Below are 22,940 nucleotides of genomic sequence, written 5' to 3' on the forward strand. Positions count from 1 at the left end.
TCCTAGCAAGAAATCAGCGTAAAAGCATATGGCAAGCAGAGTCTGTTGACTTTCAACGGACTACACGAAGAAAGACAGTACTGTTCATATAATTTGATCATCACCGTAAGACGTTTAATTATAGCGAGCTGCTCCCTTTCCCGGAGCCCCAGCCTTATCGCCCTGTTCACAAGAGCACGCCACTAGTGTCTGTCCTGCTCCACGTTCTCGCTTTTACACGTATACCCGTTGCCAAGTAACGGCTCTTAAAGCAGGCGACAGTACAACAACCATTGCTAGGGAGCAGCTCTGTGGACACGTTTCCCCGACAAAGAGAGAAGACTCAAGAATGGAAGACACGTTCATGGGGAACGCGGTAGCGTAGTTGGTTCAGGTACTGTGCTACAAGCCGGAAGGTCTCGGGTTCGAGTCCCTATGAGGTGGAGTTTTTCAATTGACCTAATCTTTCCAACCGCATTATGGCCCTGGGTTCGACTCAACCTGTAACAGAAATGAGTACTAGGAATCTTCTTGGGGGGGGGGGTAAAAGGCGGCAGGCGCGTAAGGCTGACAACCTAACTGCCACCTGTGAGCCGATTGTCTAGAAAATGTGTCAACCTCACAATCCTATGGGTCTCCATGGCCTGTTACAGGGGAAGCTTTACCTTTCCTTACGGTGGTATATATAACGTGGATTTTTAGGAGAATTAGTGAATAAAGAATTGAAAAGAATGTGGAAGGAATTGGCCGTGGGTGTTAACTCAGCACCGCCCTGGAAGTGCTGAAGGAGACCAACGAAAACGTCGATTTGCTTAGCCGTTGAACGAACTTGATGTGCAGACTTGCAGTAACTGGCGGTTCTGTAAACTTCCGCGGATTTTAAGGAAATCAAAACCAGAAAAGGAGTTCCATTAAGATCTGTAAGGTTAAAGGAATACTGTTTATTTGATTTTAGAGTATTGCAAAATTGTCCGGTGGCTGGTTCACCTTGCAAGTTCGATTTATGCGTTTCAAGGTCAGACATACAAATCTTTTTCTTTTCCGCTCTTCCCTTCGTAAATCCAGCACCTGATGTTTCTGATACGAGAGCATAAGCTGCTAGTCGCTGTTTACTGATGCTACATTTCACTGGGGTTACTTATCGACGGGAATTAGTTTCTTGGATGCTTAAGAATTGTCACAAATTTCCCTGTTCACTGTGAGACACCCCACCCCTTACCCCCCACCCCCCACCTTGTTCATGCACTCGTAGAAAGACACTCATCCCACCTACAATATTTGACTCTGAGGATAGAGGCATTATGCACCTCCGAACCGTCAGCAGCCTGCTCATATCCACACTGTGCAAAAACCCAAAACTTGAAATGTCGTGAACAATTTTAGAGCGTTACTCTTTCATATCTCTTACACATTTTTTCTTTTTCCATCAAGATATTGGTCCCGAAATGTGAGGCCTTTGTAAAGGAGGTCCTTAAAATCACATTTCCAAACACTGCCACCCCCAACTGAAGGAGCTGAGGAAAGTGACGAAAACCGGAGTCAAAATAACCATCGTTTCGGCCAAGATTCAAACAAAACACCTCACAAATATGAGTTCACATAATTATTGCTAGTCCAGCTGGACAAGTGATTCGATTTCAATTCCTACTTACTTACTTACTTAATTACTGGCTTACTTATGGAGCTGAGCCCTTCTTGAGGAGAAGCCAAATCTGCAGCTACTCAAAAATTTCCCAGCATTTTATGGAACTCGAAGGTTCATTACCGTGTTCACAAGAGCCCTCCACTAGTCCCTATCCTGAGCCAGATCAATCCAATCCATACCATCCCTTAATATCTCTCTAAGCTCCATTTTAATATTGTCCACCAACCCACGCTATGATCTTCCCAGTAATCTCTTTCCTTCTGGCTTTCCCACCAATATCCTATATGCATTCCTTTTCTCCCACTTTCGTGCTACATGCCCTGCCCACCTCATCGTCCTTGATTTGATCATTCTAATTATACTTCGTCAATTCCTGCTGGTATTAGAAGTTTTCGTTTTACCTCCCCACGTGGTCTAGACAGGCTCTGGTGCCCACGCAGTCTCTTATACAATGAGTACCGGGGGCTCTTTCCACGGGGTTAAAGCGGCCGGGACATGAAACTAACCGCTCGTCTCCACCTGATACTGAGGTTCAGAATGCGTGGAGATATACTTTCACTCCCTCTCTACATCTCAAGCACAAAGACAACACGTCATGAGATGTATGCACTGCGGGGATTGTTCGCTTTCAGTGGGCAGAGACTGAAGAAAACGTCGCACCGAACGTCGCGGTTTGGTTACGTGCGCGTATCTCCACGCTTTTTCTTTACGTGATTCTCACTGCGCATGTGCTGCATGATACTTCGTGGGAAATCCAAGATGGCGGCTCCTCCACAGAAGTCATGTGTTGCGTATGACGTGGTTTCTAAGCGTGGGAGCCCTGACGCAAGTTCATCCGAGTTCTGGAGAAAATGGAGACAGCTGAACCAGATGCTGGTCAGAAGGTAGGGAGGACTGGCCGGCCCTCAGCAGCTCTGAGGCCCGAGGAAGTGAAGCAATGTGTGGCGAGCATTGTAACGGTGAGACGAACACTCCGAAATGACGAAACTGCAGCGAACTCTCAGCGTTAACACATTGCGTGTACGTTATGAAGTAGGTCATGAACGAGGGAACAATTATTTCTGTGTATCGTGTTCATTTATGCGAATAATTTGATAATATTTTGACGTGGATATGTAAAATGGTTATATTATACAAATAAGACGATTTACGATTAAATGTTTGTGGGTATTATTAATGGGAAATGGCGTTAAACTTCGGATTCGACTTGTCATATTGTAAGATGTAGAACTGGAAAGAAGAAATACGGGGGGAAACGGTGGAAGTTAATAGTACGAAAGTTTACGCAACGGGTGAAGAGGGCTGCTGTTGGATTGCTACAGGGTGTTGCACCAGTTAAGTGAAATAGGAAAAGGAGCAGCACAGGCTTAAGTGGAATTTGTGCGGTCAGTGGGGAGATGGACGAAATGAAACTAACAGCAAAATACAAGAAATGTCGTGGTGCTTAATTACAGACTGAGAAAGAGTACGGGTATCGACAAATACTAAAGGCAAAGATAGGGGGCCGCGCCATAGCTCAAGCAGTTAGTTGCTGGCTTCCCACCGCGGCGGCCCGGGTTCGATCCCGGGTCTGGTCAAGTAGGATTTGTGGTGGACTAGTGGCGCTGGGGCAGGTTTTCTCCGAGTACTTCGGTTTCCCTGCCAATTTTCATTCCACCAATTGCTCCACAATCACCATCACCTGTCATCTGGTGCTGGTACAATGGGCCAGTAGTGGCCGCAGTACAAGGGATTCAGTCCCACCAAACTAGCAATAAAAAACGGCAAAGATATATAAATTTCGGTATAAGCAGAAGAATCCAATACCCGAATTTACATTATAAAATTTAAGAGTTTCTATGACGTAGCAATTTCATTTCTTCCCCACCGGAAAGGATCACTCCGTATTATTGCATTCCATAAGTGACTGTCATATAGACAACACATCACACATTACAGCAGAGCGCGTTGCATACCTACAGACAAAAGCAAGCAGCAGTCTCTCTGTTTCATGTGGTTATCGCTCGATAGTTCGATAGCCAAGCAGTGTGAGCCTGCAGCAAAAGATAATCTGCTCCAATGATTCGCGCCGTGTTGCTGAATGGCGTTAATCTGGAAGGGGTAGGTTTTCCGTGGGCGCAAGTGACAACTCAATCTCAACATGGAGTATGCGTGTTTTTATTGGGGCTTCACTTATCGCCTGGCTCGCAGACGAACATGGGGTGCCCTCCTCCCCCTCACTAGCCTTAGGCATCCGTTTCATTACGAGGGCTGACTTTAGACTGGATCTAGTTCGACGGGCCGTAACGTGTGGCACGAGTACCGCGGGTGGTGGTTGTGTGCACTGTACTGCGTAAGTTTGTTGCTATTTGTGTAACGAAAGGAAGGACAGAAATATTCCGAAGTGCTGCTGATACTTCATATGCATATTTCAGTAATTAACTCCCTTCTTGAGAAACTGCCAGTCTCTCAGCAACTCAAGAAATTTCCAGTATTTCATGGAACCCAAATGTTCGTTACAGTGATCACAAGATCCTTCCATTAGTCTTCATCCTGAGCCAGATCAACCCAGTCCCTAACACACCATCCAGTCTTTCCAACATCCATTTTAATATTATCCCCACCCTTACACGATATAGGTTTTCTCAGTGGTAATTTTCCTTCTGGATTTCAAACCAAATTCTCATATGCGTTCCTCTTCACCCCATTCGTGCTACATACCCTGCCCATCTCATCCTCCTTAACTTGATCATTCGAATTATACTTTGAGAAGAGTACAAGTTATGAAGCTCCTCATTATGCAGTTTTTCTCCAACCTCCTGTCACTTCATCTCTCTTCCGTCCGAATGTTCTCCTCAACACCCAGTTCTCGAACACCCTCAGTCTATTTTTCTTTATTTCTGGTGGGTTCGAACTAACTCCCTTGTACTGCGGTCACGTCTGGCCTATTGTACGAGCCCCAGATGATAGGTGAGGATGATTGTGGAGCAATTGGTGGAATGAAGAGTGGCAGGGGAAACTGAAGTGCTCGGATAAAACCCGCCCCCGCGCCACTTTACCACCACAAATCCCACTTGACCAGACTCGAGACTGAACCCGTACCGCCGCGGTGGGATGCCAGCAACTAACCGCTTGAGCTATGGCGCGGCCCACCCTCAGTCTATGTTCCTTCCTTAATATCAGAGATCAAGTTTCGCACCCATATAGAACCACAAGCAAAATTACAGTTTTGTACTATATTCTGATTTTTATTATTTTGGACAGCAGACGAGAAGACAGAAGGTTCTGGACTGCATGGTAGCAAGCATTACCCGAGTTCAATCTCCTCTTAAATTCCTCCTAAATCAGGATTTGATTTGTTACTGTCGTTCCCAAATAAATGAGCTGTTCCACATTTCCAGAGGATCTGTTAGCTATCTTTATATCATGAAGTTCTCCTGCATTTTGATGACGAGACAGCAACATATTGTCACGTAAAATTTGATTTGTTTCATTCTGGTCCGTCACACTATCAATATTACAAATGATAAAACAACTCCGTCCAGCGTGACTGTTGAAGCTTTTACTACTTCACTTTTTAGCATCCTAACATGTTTCGGTCCCTATAGACCATCATTGGAGGGAACATCAATACTTTTAGAAACTATTATTACATTGGGTGTTTTCATTTTTAAAATACATAAATATACAATATTTGTAATATACACTTTATACAAACTACTACAACAATTGTCCTTGATGCATTAAAGTTTTTTTTTATTTTTTGTTATTTAAGTTAAANCGAGGTCAAACATGTTACGTTGGTTATTACTTTCCTTTGTGTGTTTTTGTACTTCTATTAATTTATTGAGCTTATTCAAATGATATATATGAAGATCTTTTATATTCGTGATGCCTCCTTTTATGGCTTACTCAGACATTTCCATGATTATTGTCATCGGTCCATACTGGTGTTGTTTATTTAGTATGTGTTGGGCGAATGCTGATTCATCTTTGTTTAGTCTTATGTTTCTTATGTGTTCTTTATACCTTGTTGTTATATTTCTACAAGTTTGGCCGATGTATACTTTTTGGCAGCTCTGGCATGTCATTTTATAGATCCCACTCAGTTCATAGGGGTTTATTTTTCGTTTTTCACTTATTAGTTTACCTATTGTGTGAGTTGTTTTGAAGGCTATCTGTATGTTAGTGTTTTTGAATAGTTTTGTGATTTTTCGTATGTAGTTTCCTGTATTAGTATAAGTGACCCATTTTTGTTCTTTTTCGTCTTTATTATCCGGGTTACTCATCTTTTGTTTAAGTTTGTTATGTAGTTTTATGAGGTCTTCCTTTCTATAGCCATTATTTAGCATTATATTAATAATAGTATTTAGTTCTTTATGTTTAGTATTTTCCTCAAGGGGTAGTGTGAGAAGTCTGTGTATCCAATTTTTAAATACCGCTAATTCTTTTCCATGGGGTGGCATGATTTATTATTTATTATTATGTCTGTCGTTGTGGGTTTTCTATATATTTCCATTTTTATTTGTCCGTGTATGTTAAATAGGTTTAAGTCCAAGTAGGTTATTTTGTTATTTACTTTCTCATATATTGTGAATTGCAAGTTTTTGCTGTTCATCAAAGTGTTGGAGGAAGCATTGTGGGGTTATTTTTGTCTGATTACCAAGTAAAATGGCAGAAATCTTTCTACAACACCTAGAACAGAACAGAATAAAACATCTGCTGAAAGACGAGAAAATTATATACTATAATAGATACGTAGATGATATTTTCATAATATATAATCAGAATATAGAATATTCCAATTAGTCTATGAGAACGTACGAAATTACAAAATCAGCTAGTGATTCGATGTTATAGAGCATCAATTAAATTTTTAAATTTTATTCTTGTTTATACTATGACTTCTCTTTTTATATAGTATGATTTATTGTATTTTTATGTAAAGTGTTTTATTATATGATTAATAGTATTGTACCCAGTTTGATAGTACTGCAGTACAATGGTGTATATGTTGTTAGCCATGTGTTTGCCTGATGATGCCTATTAATAGCCGAAACATGTAGCAGAGCTGTAGCGGGGCACTGACCTTGATATTTGTTGTGTTGTGACGGTTGATAAAGAGGTTGAATACATAAGAATTCAGCCCGTACCTCACAGGAAACACATTGTCTCCGCTACAAAGCCCAACCGGTTAAAGCTGCTTAGGGAAACAGTCGTTGTTTATTGTGAGAACTATACAGAACACACAAACACAGCTCCAAATAATGTATAAGAATTCAGTCCGTACCTCACAAGAAACACATTACGTCTCCGCTACAAAGACCAACCGGTTACTGCTGTTTGGGGAAACAGTCGCTATTTACTGTGGGAACCATACGGAACACACAGATACACTGTGTGGGAAGAATACTGAATTATCTCTGTGGTAAAGTAGCCAGTACATATAGTTACCGCTTAGCTTTAAGAGGTTGATGGGCCTACTCATAGACGCCACCGTTGATGACGTATAGATGAGCGCCTGCAGCAAGTTACTGGCCGGCGTTGTTCTTGTTCTCGCTGAGTGAGGATGATGGAAATTGTCTTGAAGCAAAAATAAGACCGTGTATATCTGCGGGAAGGGGGAGAAAGGGAGGGGAGTAGTTAAGCCCTCCATAAAATGAACGAAAGAGAATCCCTTGAAAGATTATATACCCACTGTACAGGGCCGCATACAAGCGCGCAAAGCAAGTGAACAACTAATTAATTTTGTTGCTTTGAAAGCTACGGGTCTGAGCACCGTCGAATCATTTCATCATACAGAGCAAGTTCCTGAACGGCAAGGGGGGGACACAGAATGAGTTGGTGATGGATGGGGGTTGGGGTGAGGCTGGAGATGCTTCGGTCTTTAAATGAGGTATTCTTGTGCGAGAGGGAAGACACTCTGGGGAATTCAGATATTTCAAAAGAGAGCAAGAAAGGCTACATCATCACATAACCTCACGGGTATGGTACAGTACAGTTATTTAGAAAGTGGAAATATGTTTGTTATTTCAGGGTTTTAATATTGTAGCACGTAGACCCGTTGCTTGGAAACGACCCCGAGATAAGCAAATATACAAGAGTCGTTACTGAGTAACGGCTTCGTAAACATACATATTCCAACGGAAACGATTAAACTAAAAAAATGAGGGGCGGTGTTTTATCTGTGATCCATGCCGAGATGTATAAGCGGGGCAAGCTGGGAGCTGTAGTTAGCCAGTCAATGAAAAGAAGAGTAATGGGTTGGTGTGAGGTGGCCAATCAGCCTGGGAGCAATGAATTATTAGTGGAATATTCGCCAGCCGGTAAGGACCTTAGCAGAGGATACTGCTAGGATCCCTTACCAGAAATCGACTAGCTGAGACTAGTTGAGGCTTTGTAGCGGAGACAATGTGTTTCCTGTGAGGTACGGGCTGAATTCTTATGTATTCAACCTCTTTATCAACCGTCACAACACAACAAATATCAAGGTCAGTGCCCCGCTACAGCTCTGCTACATGTTTCGGCTATTAATAGGCATCATCAGGCAAACACATGGCTAACAACATATACACCATTGTACTGCAGTACTATCAAACTGGATACAATACTATTAATCATATAATAAAACACATAAAACTATGTGTGCAGAAGTTACATTGACTTTAGTGTGTAAACCAGCGAAGCTCTTATAATTACTGGTAGTTATGAGTTGTGTGCATAAGTGGTCAATAAATCCAATCCCCAATCCAAACCCCGTCTATGGCCATTCATACACGTGAAAATACATTTACTGCCCGTGTATGGCAAAGATAAGATAGATCTTAGTGAGACATAGGATGGGGTGGTATGGACTGGGTTGATCTGGCTCAGGATAAGAAAGAGTGGAGGGCTCCTGTGTGCATGGCAATGAAGCTTCTGTCTCCATAAGATCTGAAGAAATTCTTGTGTTGTGACTTCTGATGCAGGACTCAGCCCCATGGACAGAGAACGGTAAATGTGACGTTGTCCCTGTGCTTAAGTAATTAAGCACTATGCTATGAAGGTCTATGGGTGGGTGGAGGTATAGCTCCACCGTTCAAAATGTTGGCAGTAATTGAAGATAAGTGGTAAGTTTCAAGCCCCGGCTGGGTTTACCCGAGAGCCGGTCTGAATGCTGTGGAAGGGAGAAGACTCTTGTACTGCCAGCGCCTCTGTGGTCGAAATGAAAACGTTCTCAAGAGTTAGAGAATATACTAACGCTCTGACCACGCGAATTGAACGGATAGAACAAGGATACATAGGACAGAAGATGTTGAATTTTAAAGGAAAGAGACATGTGGAATGACATAAAACAAAATGACTCAGCTGGGTATGGAAGATATCAAGTAGGAAGGAAATATTTGTGAAAGAAATTAAAAAATGAAACAATACAGTCGACTGGAAATATTTCATTAGAAGATCCATATAAACTGATAAAGATGATAGGGTATTTACTCGCCTTATCTTTGTTGGAGTATAGAGATTATCATCAAGGAAGGATTTTAAAACGCGAAACACTTACAGCTGGAGTTTATCTTATTTTCCTTGTTGATTAATGGAACTCTGACCAAGCTGAGACACACTTCTAGAATAACAGCCATCTTCCAGACCGCGTAATGTGCGCGTGCGCGGGAAGTAAATTAAACCAAAGTAAGTCGCTTTGTTCGGACATTCCGCTTGCCCGTGGCCTCATGCGCCCACAGCCAACAGCAAACAATGGCCCCTGTGCGCTGTTGCCTGCGCATTCAATTTCGTCTTCACTGTCCTCCTCCCTCCCTCCCACCCCCCTCCTGCCCTTACTATAATGAATTATATTTTGAAGTATCTTAATTAATTACGTTCTCTGCCTGTGTTCTCCTCTTCCGATCATGCCCACGAAACACGATCCGCGGTTAATCAGCCAGAGAAATGAGGTCTTCACAGTCAGTTGCTCCCCCACCCCCACCCCCAGGCACGCGTCCCACGGGAGGGTTCCATCTGCCGCCACGGACACCAGACCGATGTAATAACACACATTAAACATTCATTTGCCTGTACAGCGGCTCGATGGCCACGATAAAACAAAATACTTCAAAGATATCAGATGTTATGAGGAGAATGGAGAAAATTACAAAAGCAGAAGTTTCCTTACCGGGTCCAGACCAGTTCCGAAGCCCATTAACCTTTCACGCACGTCACGTAGAGAGGACTGAAGAATGGAAATGGCCATTAAATTCGATCCGATGCGTGGAGGGAAGAATAAAATGGAGGTTGACGTCCACTTATTCGCACATTCTTACTGTAAAATGGGTATTGAAAGAGTAAGATCTAGACATAGAGTTTTGAGGGGGAAGCGTAATTTTGTTGAAAGATTCCCAGACTTCGCTCTATCATCCTTCTGGTAAGGGCAATATCAATCAATATATTCTTCAGACATTACAGTAGGAATATCCGACCACACAGGAAACACATTGCGTCTCCGCTACAAAGCCCAACCGGTTAATGCTCTTTGGGGAAACAGTCGCTGTTTATTCTGAAAACCATATGGAACACATACAAATAATATATAAGAATTCAGTTCGTACCTCACAGGAAACATATTACATCTCCGCTACAAAGCCCAACCGGTTAATGCTGTTTAGGGAAACAGTTGCTGTTTATTGTGAGAACCATACAGAACACACAATTACATTCCCAAATAATATAAAATAATTCAGTTAGTACCTCACAGGAAACACATTACGTCTTCGCCACGAAGATTAATCTGTCAATGGTGTTAGGGAAGCAAACAAAAAACAAACCCCGTGGTTTCAGCCCGCAAGCGAACTATACCGACCGAGCGACCGCCGCTTCTCTGTGAAGTTAGTGCCAACTTAACGGATAGAGGGTGTCGCGTGGTCAGCGCAGCGAATCCCCACGGTCGTTAATCTCGATTTTCTAGACCGGAGCCGCTATTTCCTTGAAATATCTCATCCATTATGCTCACCAGTCTGAGTGGATCCCTTTCCAGACCATCTACTTCTCAGAAAAATTAATGGTGCCGGGAATCGAAACCGGTCCTCTGGATTTTTAGCCAGGAACTCTTGACCACTAGCTCACAGAGGCTGTCATATTAGGGAAACAGTCGCTGTTTATTGTGAGGACCATACGGAACACACAGATAAACTTCCAAATAATATAAAAAAATTCAGTCCGTATCTCACAGGAAACATATTAAGTCTCCGCTACGAAGCCCAACCGGTTAATGCTGTTTGGGGAAACAGTCGCTGTTTATTGTGTGAACTATACGGAACACACAAATACACTTTTTGGGCAGAATGTAGTGCCTTTAATTATGTCACGATCATTTCCTTCCAAAACACTTTCCAGTTCATCATCCATCAATTATCCTACAATTCGACGGTAAATAGTATCAGCTATTGAATCTACAGTAAAGCAAAGACTATTTAAATAAATGCCTTACTTTGCATTTAAAGAGAATATATATATATATATATATATATACGTATATTGTTACGTGCAACGCTTGGTAAACACCCCCTCCCCCCTTCCAGCGGTGACCTAACATCATCGGAGCAACTGCCGCTGCTACGGTAATAGGCCAGTCAACACTCCGCCCCCCTTCTCCGCGATGAAGTAACAGCACTTCCCACAGTGACGTAGCAGGGGAAACCGCGCTTACTACGCAGCAATAAACAACTCTCGGCAGCGTTCCCCAGCACCGCCTGTAAACTCGACGTTACGCAACAGTGGTAGCTATCACGTAACTGTGTTCTGTGTTGTCAGTGCGGAAGCTACATAATGAGAGGATTACCAGAGTAACCAGTCAGTTTCAGTCTAGCATTCACCGGAGCGAGTGGAAGCAGAAGTAATTGTGATACTGCAGATGGCAGTAGATGTGAATTGTGTAACTGTAAGAGCGAGTGGAATAAATTCGCTAGATCCAAAACGGCGTGAAGTTATTTGTCATGTGGCATACACCCAACACGTGACTATATATATATATATATGTAGGTATATGAAAGGGATAGATACTTAATTTTCAAAAATATATTTTTTTTAAGTTCCTATGTTGAATGTTATTTAAAAGACGAGTGTGTTTAGAACTACCCAAATCTTGAAATAGTCTAACCAGAAATTAAGCGCACTTACCTGCAGTAGCTCCCCCAGTCTGCAACTATAGTCCATTCGCGGAGACGAGAGAGTCCTCGTAAACAAATGCACGCGGTATCTCCTTCGCTATTTGAATGAAATCATGCAGCGATCACGTGATGCGTGTACCGTTGCAGGGGCGTCCAAAGTTCACTCTTCAGTCTGAATACAGGTTAACGTGCGTCCGAATGCAGTGAGTACACTGAAGTAACTGCGCGCTTTGTCCACTCCTTGCTGTCAGCCGTGGCGACGCGGTGCTTGCTTTGTTTACGCTGACTGTCTCGTCTCCGCGAATGGACTATAGCCAAGTGAAGGGGCGGAGATGGAACCCGCAACGCAAAGATCGGGGATGTGAGAATGTGATGCGTGATCAGGACTCTCGCTCATTCCGGGGGCAATGGTAGATCATTATGGAGCGCGGTAGAATGACAAATATCAAGGAAAAACGGACGAAACACAAATAAAACCTTGGTTCAGTAACACTTCTATTACGGATCTCACATTAAATTTAAGATTTTTTCTATGGTGCTTAGATGTATGATTGTGAACTTTGTAATTTTTATGCGTAGTTGTAATTTAACTTAAATTGTATATTAAGTTCTTCTCCACGTTGTCCATCCCGGTTCAGGGACGCACTCAGCTCCCTATCTAATGGGTACCGTGACCCATTCCCCTAACGTAAAGCGGCCGGCGCGTGAATATGACCACTCACATCCAACTAGTGCCGATGTCAAGAAAATATGGATCTATACATCCACTCCCCATGCGCCTTCATGACGTAGTGAATAAATTAGTAAAGCAGAGGGACCGCTTTACCTTATATGTTTTATTTTTATGGTAATGAGACGAATGAGGGCCAGATGGGCCTACGTTTTAGCACGCACAGGAGAGATTAATTAAAACTGTTTTCATTTTAAGACATCAGGGAGTGAAATTATCTGAAAAAAAAAGACGTGGATGGGGAAAAAGTAACAAACGGTTTTCAGATATGCAGAATATGGGGGGTTTTGATTTGCAGTCATCTGACTCAGAATAGGGACCATAGCGGACCTTCGTGAAAATTGTAATGAACCTTCGGGTGCCATGAAATGTGAGGAAGTTCGTAACTGGGTTAGAAAATTCCAGCTCAGTGTAGGGAGCAGTGATTGGCTCTTGTGAACATGGTAATAAACGTAAGATTTGAGTTTTTCACAGCCGACTTCTGGGATGTGGCGCCGTGTAGATCTTGTGAGAATTGACGTTTCGGAGGAAACCTGCAGCCACTTGCTCAAGCTCGTTCCTCGTTCGGAGATTTTTTCCCCTGAAGATGGAGGTGATTTTTTACTCCGATACGTCGGTTCTCACGAGATCTACACGGTGCCACATTCCACATGATGTTATTCTTCGCGGTAATAAAGTTACGCGTTCCATGTAAAACCGAAAAGTTCTTGACTACCTGAGCCACTATTAGCTTCTCAAGAAGAAATATGTCCCATGGTCTTAAAGAGGTAATTTATGCAATATATTTTTCAAGATATATATACGTATACAAGTGTATAAATTAATTATTTGCCGCAGTGTGTGTAGCTAGACGCCATAGCGCCAGGCTAAATGGGAAATGGTTTGGAACGAAATGGTTGTGACATAATTGTTGCAAAATCCTGGCATTTTCCTGGAGGGACTAAGGAAGACGAGATCGGAAACACACAACTGCCGAATAAGTCTAGAGGGTTATAGCTACACTAACTCCTTTGTTCAAGATGTTTCTCAATTTATTGGAGGCCCCGAAATATTGGTTCGTTTAATGCGACTTCATCATACGAATTACTCGTCATTCTGTGGGCCTCATCTCTAGCCCACGGCTTGAACACTATGACGACACAAAATGCCCAAGACCAGTATTCTCGTTCAATCTATTAGCGGTCCATTAACGTATTAATCCTCCCTTTGCTAACTGAGGACCCACACAGAGAAGCAGCAAATGCAACAAGAGGGGCAGTTCATTGTTCCTGCTCCTCCCCTGCTCACGTGAGAACACACGTGTCATTACTAACAACATCCCAGCGTAAATAGACGGACACAGGTAAATTGCCGACCCTGGTTTGAAGCCACGTGTTCCGATTAAAGCCTGGAGGATACTTAACCCCCTGACTCTGTAAACAGACAAGTGCCGGGTCAGAGGATGTGATACTGTGCTGCGTGTTCAGGGTTGTCGCACATTACATGTAGCGGTGAGAGTAATGGTGGTATGATTATTAGCAAGGGAAAATAATTAAACTTGGGGAAAAATTCCTTCGCTCGTCAGTCAAAATCACTTAAGACAGAACCCAATTTGAGAACTCAAATGGAAAAAGTGGTAGGGTCCGGGGGGGTTCGTTAGTCGAATACAAAAATTTTCACAGGGGAGGTATGAATATTTTCCATCTCTGAAGTTTCCCAGGCATTCTTCGGCCGTCTTTCTGGTAAAGACATGTTGAAAATAAGATAACGCATTGAGAAGTGAATGAGGTGAAGCGAAACGAAATGGACTCTGTTATGGGTAGAAGTTTGGGGCTTTGTTGCTTTTCATGGGAATTTTGATATTGACATTGAAAAGTCTGTACTAGGGTAAAATTATGTTCATGTAAATAATATCTGATTATCCAGATCCTACCTCACAAGAAACACATTGCATCTCCGCTACAAAGCCCAACCTGTTAATGCTGTTTAGGGAAACAGTCGCTGTTTATTGTGAGAACCATACGGAACACACAAATTTACAATGTAAGGATATATTAACGTTAAATAAGGTGGTTATACGGCGACTACTAAGATTTTATGCCTTAAACCGCGTACTGGCAGTGGTGACAGATCTATGTAGTGATGTACAGATGTAAACGCTCGCAGGATGACCCAAATTGAATGAGTACAATTGAGTTATATAATGAAATTCTCATGTTACCCATTTTGGCGAGAGCGCTTGCGTGATCGTGTTGGTCACGTGACTGAGTGACAGTTACCGAGAGTTAGCGTGAACAATGATATAGAAGTGAATTAGCGGCAGACAGTGGGATGACGCACAGATAAATTTGTGGGTTAGATTTCGGCGAAAGCACACAAAGATATAGCCAGTGGTTTGCAAAATTGGATCCACAATATTTCGTAATTCAGGCTGAGGATCAAAACTCAATATTGTTAGGTTCGAACTCTCATATGTTGAGGTAAAGTTTTCCTTATGCTTAATTAATTATGCACTACGATATAAAGACGTATTTGGAGTGGAGTTATGGCTCCATGCACTCATATCCTTCGTACTAACTATAAGTCAGCCGTCATATTCACGCCCCGGGCGCTTTACCCCCGGGGAAAGTGACCCCTTAACCCAATGGATATGGGATTGAGTGGACCCCAGAGTCGGTCTGGTCGCTGTTGAGAATGCGAAAGTCTCTTGCCTTTACGGGTATCGAAACCCGAATCCTCGATGATCCAGCATGTGGTCTAGTCACTATACTGTCAGAGCTACTTGGTTCCGGAATCTATGTGCCTCTAGGAATAACATGTTGATGCCACCCCACGAAAGGCGGGGTTCATGGTGCTAGAAAATTTAAACTTTCGTCCTGTATGGCCTATGCCAACAAGCTCATAGCTAAGGTTATTACTATCAACATTCATGCCAAGACAATGGCTGAATGAAGGGAGTTGAATATATGGGATTGTGCTGGAGGGGGAAATGTAACAGCTCGAGAGTTGTGCATGCTTTGGAATCCTTTGAGTGACCTCAGTATATACAATTATCTAGTCATCTACTGGAGTCAGTTAAATGAAAAAAACAAACAAACATAACTCGCTTAAAGCAAGTCCTTGTGTATTAACACCACCCCATTAGGATAAACAAATAGCACGGAGGTAAGGCTCCACGCATACTCTTTGTCTAGCGTGGCTGTCTGAAAATGACATGAAATGGCTGGAGAGAAGCTTCAAGGTTCTCACAGTGTCTGTACTACAGAACATCGAATGGTTGGATGAATAATGGATGTAAAGAATTAGGAAGGAAGTGGTACTGGCCCAACTGAAGCACCATCCCGGGATTTGCACGGTGAAACTGAGGTAAACCAATTATATGTTAAGTATCACCGATACTCGAGCCGAGATTTGAAACAAGCGACTCCAGAATAAGAATCTTTCCTTCTGAAAGCAATGTCTGGACACCTGTGTTGGTGCTTGTGGAAGGGGGTTCTAAACCAGATGGCGTCTGGGCTGTGGGTTTGGATTTCCAGATGAAAACAGCTGATTACTGTTCAGTGACGAGTGATAGGGTATAAATTCAGGAACTTCTTGAGAAGCTAATAGTCGCTCAGCTGCTCAAGAAACTCTCCGTCTGGTACAGAACCCTGCTGATTACCACAGAGTACAGGAAGTTCCTTATCTTGTTTCATTCAGTCCATATTCGCTTATCACAGAAGTTATAAATATTTATGGATATAGTATATATATATAAAAGTCCATGGGTGTTAGTAATATATCATTTCATTTATTCATAACATGTACTCATAATATTTTAAGTTCATGAAAGATAGGCCGACACACATATTCTGACATCACACAAGTAAACTCAAGAGGAACGATTGTAGAAACATTGCTGACACACCCTGTATATACATCAGAAAGGGCATTACTTGTGCATGAGTTGCGTCTTCTATAACTCTAACAAACCTTTTGAGAATATCGATTGCAAGAATCTGAAATCGATTGCAAGAATCTGAAAACAATTGCAAATGTTTCTGGCGACGATATATTGCAATTGTATTTCTGGGACTCTGGGCTCTGTCCATAATCTGGTATTGCGAACAGAACACAACGTTTCGGAAACTATATCTCTTTCCATCCTCGGGTGAAAAAGTGTGGAAGCACCTAGTCAAACGTGTCCATTAGAACAGCCTAATCTTGTTCATTAAACCATTGCAGCAAATCAGCAACACAATAAAAACATGAAGTCTGGGCCAGCAAAGGTTTTTCACGACATATGAAACTGCGATCGCGCTGAAGAACATGCAGACGCGTACGACCACTCGTTTGAGAGCTGCTGTCACCCTGATATTGGGGGAAACCCCAACAATTTCGTGATCAAACTTGCAAAATCTGTAATGTTTCGTCGAATTTCGGATATGAGAGTTTACGTTACGAATATAAAAATATTCAGCACTTCTATACAAATGCAAGAACTAACTTAGAATCCTAAATTTGCTCTTAATTATTGTAGGCCTATGCTTCTAGGACTCTAAGCGCGTGATATTTGTCCGTTTCAAGGCACTGAACTTGCACTCAGATGACAGGTGATAGTTACTTAGTGACACTCGGATACGTGGTCCTTGCGAAAGAAGTGTAAGTTTCATGTTAGGAAGCCTTCTTCATAGGAGATCTCGTGGCACCTTCTTCCGCTACGCCGTTGGACACCTTCACACTACGCTTTTCAGGGCGCCAATCTGTCAGAGCAACTTTTCTTCCACCCCCACCCCAATTTCCGCATTGTCCACGAATTCCACGGGTACACCCTGTGACGCTAGTCCTATTCCGGAAGGTCTTGAGTAGCCCGAATTTTTCAAGTCGATATTATTACTGTAATACAGGTATGTAGGTCTATACAGTGTACCCTCGATAATCCGGATCGAAATACGAAAAATGCTGTTCACAGTTGAGTGTAAACTTCAAAAGGCAAGTGGCAGTTAGGAGCTAGAGGACTTTCTGAGTTGAGGGCAGCCGGAGAGACTGAAAACACGCAATATCGTAAGATTGGCTTCAGCTAGATGAAGGAGACCCAGGATTTCAGCTTCTGACAGAGGAAGCATTTCTGCAGTGATTTTTTTTATAAGGGCTACCTATATTATTAGCTTTTCCGTTTATTTCTTTTCTAAGTTCTCTTCTTCTTTTCGGGCTATCCTTTCCTTCATTAGTTCAGATTATCGGCTAATCCGGATGACCCCCATTTAATTCGGATTAGCGAGGGTTTACTCAATATATGTTGGCGCACGTTTTTTATTTGTAGGAAACTGAAATTGAAATATGAAAAAAAAATATATTCCAAATTTAGCGACGATGACATATCAATATGATTAGCGGCTTTTTCTTTTATTTAAAGCGACTTTTCGGAGATTGGACACTGCCTGAGCCCTGAGGTGAACTAACTGCACTCGTTCTGTCTCCGGAGCTTGGGATTACGTACTCTCTCTGTCTCTGTGTAGGCTCTTTAACTGAGGACAGAGACAGAGATCAGTATCCGAAACGTCCTTTTAAATAAGAAAATAAGGAATTTATTTTAAGCACAGAAAACCAACATTTAGAGCAACGAAATATGATCTACATTTTGTACCTTGACTGAAGGCGAATGTTGGTAGTATTCATCCGCGCACCTGACTAATTTCTGTTTCCGCAAGTAACGGAATAGTTTTCCCGCCCAGAAGAATTTTATTAAGTGCCTTATGGAACAGCCGCATAAGGTTGAGTGTTGCTCAATCTGTGGAGCGGCCGTGTACGTCCCGTGGACTTCTCTCCCGCTTTCATCCATTTTTCCACTTTCACAAGACAAGCCAGAATTAGTAACTCTCCTCTGGCCCTGCAAGGCTCCTTTACAGACTTGAACTAGGTTCCCCACGAAGCCTCTTCTGCATATTTGCATACTTCCTGTTTCTTTGGCTTACTGTTCGAACGTTATTTTAAGGAAGTGCCTCCCCCCGAAACGTCGGTGAACTTACAGTCTTGTGGGTTACGACACAGTACCATCTGACTGAGTCCCGGAGACAGATGGTGTCCAAGAGTGGGTGAACACCTGCAAAGGGATACAAAGCGGGGAAGCTGGTTGGTTGTTAACCCTAAAATTGCCAGGCCACGAAAATTCCGACTTTTATCTGACAGCATATGCCATCTGTTGCATAATCACGGAATATTTGCGGGGAATTTTGCTTTTTCTTAAATTGAGATTCTCAGGATTTTTTACAAAATTATTTACTCACGGAACTACCCAGATAACATAAAATTGTGGATTGGAATTTTAAGCATTAAATGTCACTTCAAGGTTGACGTTACGAATGAACCTGCTGCTCCCATCTTCTGTGAAGAAGTGTTCATAGCACTGATGGAAAGCAGGTTCCTCAGAACAATTGTTAAGCACCTTCAACACTACATGTTGTTCTAACCCAGAAGACAACAGCATGAAACCAATGAGAACCTCAAATCTCAATACATAATTTTCTGTCATTAGTAGACTTGTTAAACGACGTAGGAAATAATCGTTTTAATTGAATCATGTTGTGAATATTATTAGAGGTACTTGTGTGGACGTGAGCACAACAGTAACAGTGGTATATGTAACAAAACATAATGTTAACACGTCAACATCACCTTTATTTACTGATTTCTGTGCTGACGGCCACAAGTACCTCTAAGGTAGGAACTGTACATGCATAACGTAACCATTCTGACACGTTCACTCTTTTTTCTTTAATTTTCCTTCAAAATCTTAAGGTTTGTGTGAAAAAAATATGGACATAAACTATGCATTCCATTTTTCTTTATAAATTCTGTATCGTAGTGGTTGAGGTGCTACGCTACAAGCCGGAAGGTCGCGGGTTCAAATCCCGATGAGGTCATTGGATATTTTTCATTTGACCTAATCCTTCCAGCCGCACTAGGCCCTGGGGTTTATTCAGCCTCTAACAGAAATGAGTACCAGGAATTAATTAAATAACTTTCCTGGGCAGTAAAGCGCGGCCGGCGCGTAAGGCTGACAACTTTACCGCCATCTTTGAGCCGATTGTCTGGATAATGTGGGACCCTCAACGTCTCAAAATCCTATGGGCCTTCACGGCCTGGTACAGGGATAGCTTTAATTTTACTTTTTTTAAATTCTGCCTGGAACATTTTCCGCTCCGACAAACCTTCGCGATGCGTGCGCAGGTCTCCATGTGAAGTGTCCGGTATTGTTATCTGATTTTAAACGAAACTGGAAACAAATTTGAGTAACAATTGTCCTACGTAAGTTTAGACAACAATCGTCTAAACAGGCGGACAGACAGAAAATTCCTAGCTAAGGCGTGCAATGTTGGAAATTTTCGTTGCGAACGCTCCGAAACAGCGTAACAATGATAAAAAATACATTCATAACAGTCTTTCAGATTTTGATGGAACATTAAATATTTCGAGCAGTACCACATGAACTGTTGGTAACTTGATCGAATTAAGAGCCATATGGACTCTCTTTGTATTTGAGGTCCTCGCAGAAGTGAGGATGCAATGGCTTGGAGTCCAGTTAAGCTCAATCTACGTTTCAGAGCTGATTTCTGCCTGCTCCGTACTGCTTTCTCCCTTGACTTTACTCTTCAGCCCTGAAGATATAAACGTCACCGGACTAGAAGGCGTTCTTTCCCAGAAAATGAATAAATTCATCAGATCGTCGCTTTATCCAGTCAAAGATGCATTTAGAATGCTGATTGCTTGACGGGGGTAAAATTCCAACAGACCATTCACTGCCTGAGCCAGCCAAGATCCACACATCACACGGGCGTCACCAATTAAGCACTGCTCATCTTCAAGTTGCACGCTGAGGCAAGCTTACTGACTCCCAGACTACACCACCTGATACTTATCGTGCGCGAGCTGATAATCCATGTTATAATCCTGGTGTCTGGAGGAGTTGAAGCTCTGGTGATGTCCACTCATACCCATTCCCGAGTACGTCGCCATTTGGTGATGGTGGTGATTGAACCCGTGGGCTACAACGTGACTGTGAGAGGAATAGTGTTGAGTTAAGTTCGAGGCAGACGCGTGTGAAGCAGTTGAACTCATCTGATGGTGAGACACCGCTGAAGATGGCGGAGGTAAATAGTCTACACTCATGTTACCATAGTAAGAACTATAGTTCTGGGTGTAACAGTTCGGGGAAGATGTGTTGGATGTTCCTGGAGTTCCCCAGCCGAACCCGTTGTACGATATATCGTGCTGATAGCCAACGGACGTACCGGGGGTCACTGGAGGACTTGGAATCAACACAGAAGAAGGTGTAGTACTGCAGCCCCCGCCTGGAGCGCTGCCGACCGGTGTCACATTTCCCCCACCTCCCACCCGGAGCTGCTGGAACGAAATGACGGGTGACGGCTCCTTCTTCAGGATCACGTTAACTGGAGGAGACACGCTGTTACTTCCGGTGCTGGAAGGAGCTGGGGGCGGTGGAGAGTGCTTGGACGTCTTGATCTTAGAGCTAGGGCTGCTCCCTGGAACCCTGGAGGGCTTGGTGTTGCTAGAACTGCTCCCCCCTCCACCGCCACCAAGATTATGTTGTTGTTGCTGTTGTTGCTGTTGTCGACATTTGGCTCGCCGGTTCTTGAACCAAACCTGAAAAAAGAAATGTAACGTCATAGCGAATCAAATGATCATTTATGGTGGGGCCGTCATTAGTGACGTCATCATCACAAAGTTACAATTTTGTTGCTTCTGAGTACTTCCCGAAGGTGATCACTGTCAGTTAGATATTCTGGGTTGTGACTCCGTGCATTTCGGCAGAAGTCCACTCACGTCTCGTCGCTCAGGCTTGCCGCGTGCTCACTGCTGACTATTTGTTTTTCTCACTTTACTACTGTAAAGATGGAAGTCCTAGGTGCCTCAAAAATTTCGGTGGAATTTACCGAAATACAAGATGTTTTATCCCAGAAGACACGGGGCTAAGTTTGCCTAGTCAACGTGCGACATATCCTTAGAGATGAATTATACTGAGCACACAAGACTCAACAAAGGAAACAAATAGCGATCTCTTGAGACCATTACCGCCCTACAACGAGACATTCTTCATTGTTATAAGAAGAGTTCAGTCACTGAAAACCTTAAAAAAAAAAAAAAAAAGCAGTAGTACTTTTACAAGATCTAAATCACTTATATTCAGAGGTAACTCATAATACCACCTACGTATTTCTAAATTAAATATATTCCCAAATCTGCTCACAAAATATATCGTTGATTTTCATATCAAACAGCGACTGTTTCTCCAAATGAATTAACCGGTTGGGCTTTGTAGCATAGACGTATTGTGTTTCCTGTGAGGTACGAACTGAATTCTTACATAATATATGGAAGTGTATCTGTGTGTTCCGTATGGTTCTCACAATAAACAACGACTGTTTCCCAAAACATCTTTAACCGGTTGGGCATTGTAACTGAGACGTAATATGTTTCCTGTGAAGTACGGACTGAATTCATACATAATATTTGGAAGTGTATTTGTGTGTTCAGTATGGTTCTCACAATAAACAGCGACTGTTTCCCCAAACAGCATTAACCGGTTCGGCTTTGTAGCGGAGACGTAATGTATAGTCCTATATATACTATACAGGAGTGTAGTCCTCATCACCTCAGACGTTTAGTATCGGCTGCAGTTGATGAGGAAAGACGAAATGGGCCGACAAGGATATTCAATGCACCTTCAAATTCCATAAAATAGGAGTAATTCCTTGAGTGGCTGAACAACAATCAGCTTCAATTTTAAATTTCCACAGAGCAGATTACTTGACTGTATTACCTTCTATGAGAGCTACTTCGGTCGGTATGACGTGGTCTCGGGTTTGCAGGACCGACAGAAGTACAAAATGTTTTTTCTTTCCCGCCTTTATCGAATGAGTTTTAAGGGAATTTTCAGAGCGGAAGAAAGATACCGGGGCGTAAAGCTAACCACTCACTTCAATCTGATGTAGCAGATAAGAATGGTGGAGGTATACCTCCACTACCCCGTACTTCTGAAGACGTATTTCATAATTAAGCACAGGTATAATTATACGTACACATTTATCTTGTAACCTTACGGGATGTGAATTCGTGTTATCCGTACGTGGTCTCGGAGGAATCTAATATTTCCATCTTCAGGGTCGAAATTTCAAGCTTGCTTTGATAATACGTCGAGGAGTGACATGAGAAATTCATTCACCCGAAACGTCCGTTAATATATCTACCGCTTTGCGCTTCGTCACATCCAAGAAGACAGCAGTGTTCTGTACAAATAGCAGCCTCAAGAATGACTACATTTCGTGGAATCAATTTGTTGGATTCACACGGGAAAATTGCGAACCGAGTTTATTTTGCTTTGCTTTGGTCTGTTATCGCCTACTTCCACCTATCTAATGCCTACTGTCACCTAGTATCACCTACTTTACGGACACATCAAATGGAAATTTGTTGCTCGTCTCAGAAC

General features: G+C 42.6%; 1 protein-coding gene across 1 annotated transcript in view; it reads right to left on the reverse strand.

The window, feature by feature from the left end:
* Positions 1-19,549: 19,549 nt before the first annotated feature.
* LOC111863506 (homeobox protein OTX1 B-like) overlaps positions 19,550-22,940 on the reverse strand; it is a 128,534-nt gene continuing 125,143 nt past the window's right edge. The window contains exon 4 of the mRNA XM_023849861.2: positions 19,550-21,097. Within this exon, the coding sequence (XP_023705629.1) occupies positions 20,333-21,097 (765 nt within the window). The 3' untranslated portion in view covers positions 19,550-20,332. The remainder of the gene's footprint in view (positions 21,098-22,940) is intronic.

The sequence above is a fragment of the Cryptotermes secundus genome, unplaced genomic scaffold (genome assembly GCF_002891405.2).
Source record: "Cryptotermes secundus unplaced genomic scaffold, Csec_1.0 scaffold63, whole genome shotgun sequence".
Classification (NCBI taxonomy): Eukaryota; Metazoa; Arthropoda; class Insecta; order Blattodea; family Kalotermitidae; genus Cryptotermes; species Cryptotermes secundus.